The sequence below is a fragment of the Salvelinus namaycush genome, chromosome 7, assembly GCF_016432855.1.
Source record: "Salvelinus namaycush isolate Seneca chromosome 7, SaNama_1.0, whole genome shotgun sequence".
Lineage (NCBI taxonomy): Eukaryota > Metazoa > Chordata > Actinopteri > Salmoniformes > Salmonidae > Salvelinus > Salvelinus namaycush.
The window spans coordinates 40,833,803-40,837,282 of NC_052313.1; the positions used below are offsets into that span (position 1 = coordinate 40,833,803).

Here is a 3,480-nt window from a genome sequence, read left to right on the forward strand (position 1 = left end):
CTCTCACTGTGGCAAGTTGCCCATTTGTTAACTTTCACCAATATTATATTCGTGTTTCGGGAACAATATCACCTGGGATTGATTATTTATATAGAGTTTAGAGAGTTACGGTGTTTATTGCTATGGTGTTTGTTGCAAAAATGTGCATTTGGACTGTTGGTTTTAGTCATTTGGGGTGAGGCAACGAGGCACGCAGCGATTTTGTGTTTGCTCTCTCTGGATTTGACAAAGAGTGAGTGAGTGGCTCATCATTGCTGTAGTTACAAAATGTTTTTAGCCACAGTGTAGCTAGCTATAAAGAACATTTTTGATTGTTATATGGGGATCGAAAAATGACAAAAGAGAGCTGTGGATGCAACACAATGATTCTTTGTCGTCAGATCGATTTATAACTTGCTTTTCTCTTCTCCAACCCTCAATATGTAGCGCTGATTGTTGATCATGGGTGACTGGAGCTTCTTGGGAAACATATTAGAGGAAGTAAATGAACACTCGACGGTGATTGGGAGGGTGTGGCTCACAGTGCTCTTCATCTTCCGGATCCTCATCCTGGGCACAGCCGCTGAGTTTGTGTGGGGCGACGAGCAGTCGGATTACGTGTGCAACACCCAGCAGCCTGGTTGCGAGAACGTGTGCTACGACGAGGCTTTCCCCATCTCGCACATCCGTCTGTGGGTTCTCCAGATCATCTTTGTGTCTACGCCCTCGCTGGTGTACGTTGGCCACGCTGTGCACTATGTCCACATGGAGGAGAAGCGCAAGGAGCGCGAGGAGGCCGAGCTGAACCGCCAGCAGGAGCTGAGTGAGGAGAGGTTGCCGCTAGCGCCTGACCAGGGTAGCGTGCGCACCACCAAGGAGACCAGCACCAAGGGCAGCAAAAAGTTCAGGCTGGAGGGCACCCTGCTGAGGACCTACATCTGCCACATCATCTTTAAGACGCTGTTCGAGGTGGGATTCGTGGTGGGCCAGTACTTCCTTTACGGCTTCCGCATCCTGCCGCTGTACCAGTGCAGCCGCTGGCCCTGCCCCAACACCGTGGACTGCTTCGTGTCGCGCCCCACCGAGAAGACTGTCTTCATCATCTTCATGTTGGCCGTGGCATGCGTCTCGCTCTTCCTCAACTTCGTGGAGATCAGCCACCTGGGCCTGAAGAAGATCCGCTTCGTGTTCCGCAAGCCGCCGCCCCAGACCCAGGGCGGTCAGGACGGCGAAGGCCAGAGCCCAACCGGGGAAAAGAGCCTGCACTCCATGGCCGTGTCGTCCATCCAGAAGGCCAAGGGCTACCGGCTGCTGGAGGAGGACAAACCCGCATCGCACTTCTTCCCCTTGACAGAGGTGGGCATGGAGGCAGGCAGGCTGCCCGCACCTTACCAGGCGGGAAGTGAGAACGTCTCTAAAGTGTATGACGAGTCTTTGCCTTCCTACGTCCAGACCACGGGGGCGGAGGTGAGGGTCCTACCGGAAAGCGGCGAGGACGAGGGCCCCGCGGACCCCGGCGTGGAGGCTACCGACACGATAGCAGACACCAGACCACTCAGCAGTTTAAGCAAAGCCAGCAGCAGGGCAAGGTCAGACGATTTGACAGTATGAAAGTGAAAGCAATGTGAAAAAGCATGGGAGCAAAGCCTCACAGAGCCTTAACTCTCGCTGTGAGGGAAGTTAACATCAGCTTGTTATTCGGGAAAAAGAGTTTAAAATGCTGTGCAATGTGCAAGGAGCCTTTAGTTTTAAAAGAAAGATAAACTTGTATTTTATAAGACAGCATTTTTTGTACTGTTTTTATCAATCTATTTAAAAGCTAACAACAAAAAAAGGTAATTTTCAGCAGGATTCATATCGTACAGAGGAGGTTATTATTTAACAATAAACGTGCTGTTTTTTAATTCACATATTTTCTATCAAGAGTTTAACCAAAAACCAAACGCTTCCGATGTTTACATTTTTTGATTAGCCATTAGCTTGATTAGCTTGATGTTAAATGTTATATTTATATTGAGCAAGTTATGTTTGCAGTACTGTCAGGATTACACTTGAGCGTGTGTGTATGTATTACAATAATTTCACATCTACTCACACATATACAACTCATTTACTTCACCTAATAGACCTACAGTATGTGTGCAAGCTGTAAAATGTCGATTAGATTCTTTTTTTTTTATCTGTGAGGTGAAACATCACATTCTCATAGAATTGCCATCAAAAAATGTAAAAAGAAAGGACCACTTGGTTAAATGAAAATTGACATCAATCTTGGCATTTTACATTTTTAATCCACAACATGTATCAACAAACCTTGATAAACATAGATTTTATTGATAACTATGGGAACCATGGAAACTACTGTGGGCCAAATACTTTCTTCCCTTCCTCTACACACAGCCGCCATGATGATAAAGATCTTGCCCTATCAGCACAAAGTATTGTTGAACAAGAGAGAATAAAATAACAAACTCATATTCACAAAACGGGCCTTCCTTGACAAAGTTTGAAAGAAAACAACTTTTTGATTCCATCTCATGAAATGTGACAACCATAAGCAGCGTAGCCAAAGTGCTCAGTTCGCAATGTATATTACAAAACTGGAATTAAATGTCAAACTAAGGGCCTCAACACACTAACGTCTATCATGTCGGTCAGGTGTCGACACAGTTCAACCATGAGTCATATTGTCAGGCAATATGCCATTTTGCTTTACCGATGTTCATATGTACAAATATATGATGAAGAGGTATTCTTTTCAATTGTATTGGTAATCTAGTTGATTCATTTGTGTTACAAATGAAGACTATACATATCAGAAACCCATTGACACAAATTCTGCTAACTGGACAGTGGCAGAACATAAATGCTGAAGTGAAACAATTAACGGGCCTTAAAAATCAACCTTGCTTTTGAAATATGGAAACATTTATCACTGTAAGTGCCTCAAGGATATGCTTTCTGATACTTTGTCTTCAGGCCGTATGAGCCCTTCCATATTGTGACGTTGAAACATCATATTGTGAAGTTGAAAGTTGAACTGTGTGTCTAAATAGGAATGTCTGTAATGTTTTTGACGAGCGTCAATTGATTCCATGTTAATAGTCGCTTTCATTTCTATTTTCATTATTTTACAAAAAATGCTATTTAAAATGGTGCAGTTGTTAAGGCGTTGTTGCTCTGGGAACTGCTCGAATGTTGTTCATTTGAATTAAATCCCAATTCTATTTCATGTTATTCAAACATACAGTTTATAGAAATAGAATCCCCCTCCTATCTTCCTTCCTCAAAGATTTGCATATCTGTTACCCATCACCCTACTTCAGAAAAACACCAGGGTCGCGTTGATCAGGCAGCAAACGGACAAAAACAGACAAACTGAAAGGGAGTGCTGTAACTGGCTTGGTTTCGATTGCCATGGCAAAAACATTTTAAAACATGTTCCGTTGTGTGCCCTAATGAACAAGACCCAGACCAGAGATCTGATGAACATTTCAATGG

At 43.9% G+C, this 3,480-nt stretch overlaps 1 protein-coding gene across 1 annotated transcript; it reads left to right on the forward strand.

Moving 5' to 3' along the window:
* The first annotated feature begins 441 nt into the window (after positions 1-441).
* On the forward strand, positions 442-1,590 carry LOC120050452 (gap junction alpha-8 protein-like). Its single transcript, XM_038997040.1, has one exon. It carries the CDS (start codon positions 442-444, stop codon positions 1,588-1,590), a length of 1,149 nt encoding a protein of 382 aa, XP_038852968.1.
* Positions 1,591-3,480: the final 1,890 nt, after the last annotated feature.

What these genes read in the sequence shown, in the direction of transcription:
- LOC120050452 (XM_038997040.1), top strand. Translation starts at nt 442, where the DNA reads ATGGGTGACTGGAGCTTCTTGGGAAACATATTAGAGGAAGTAAATGAA.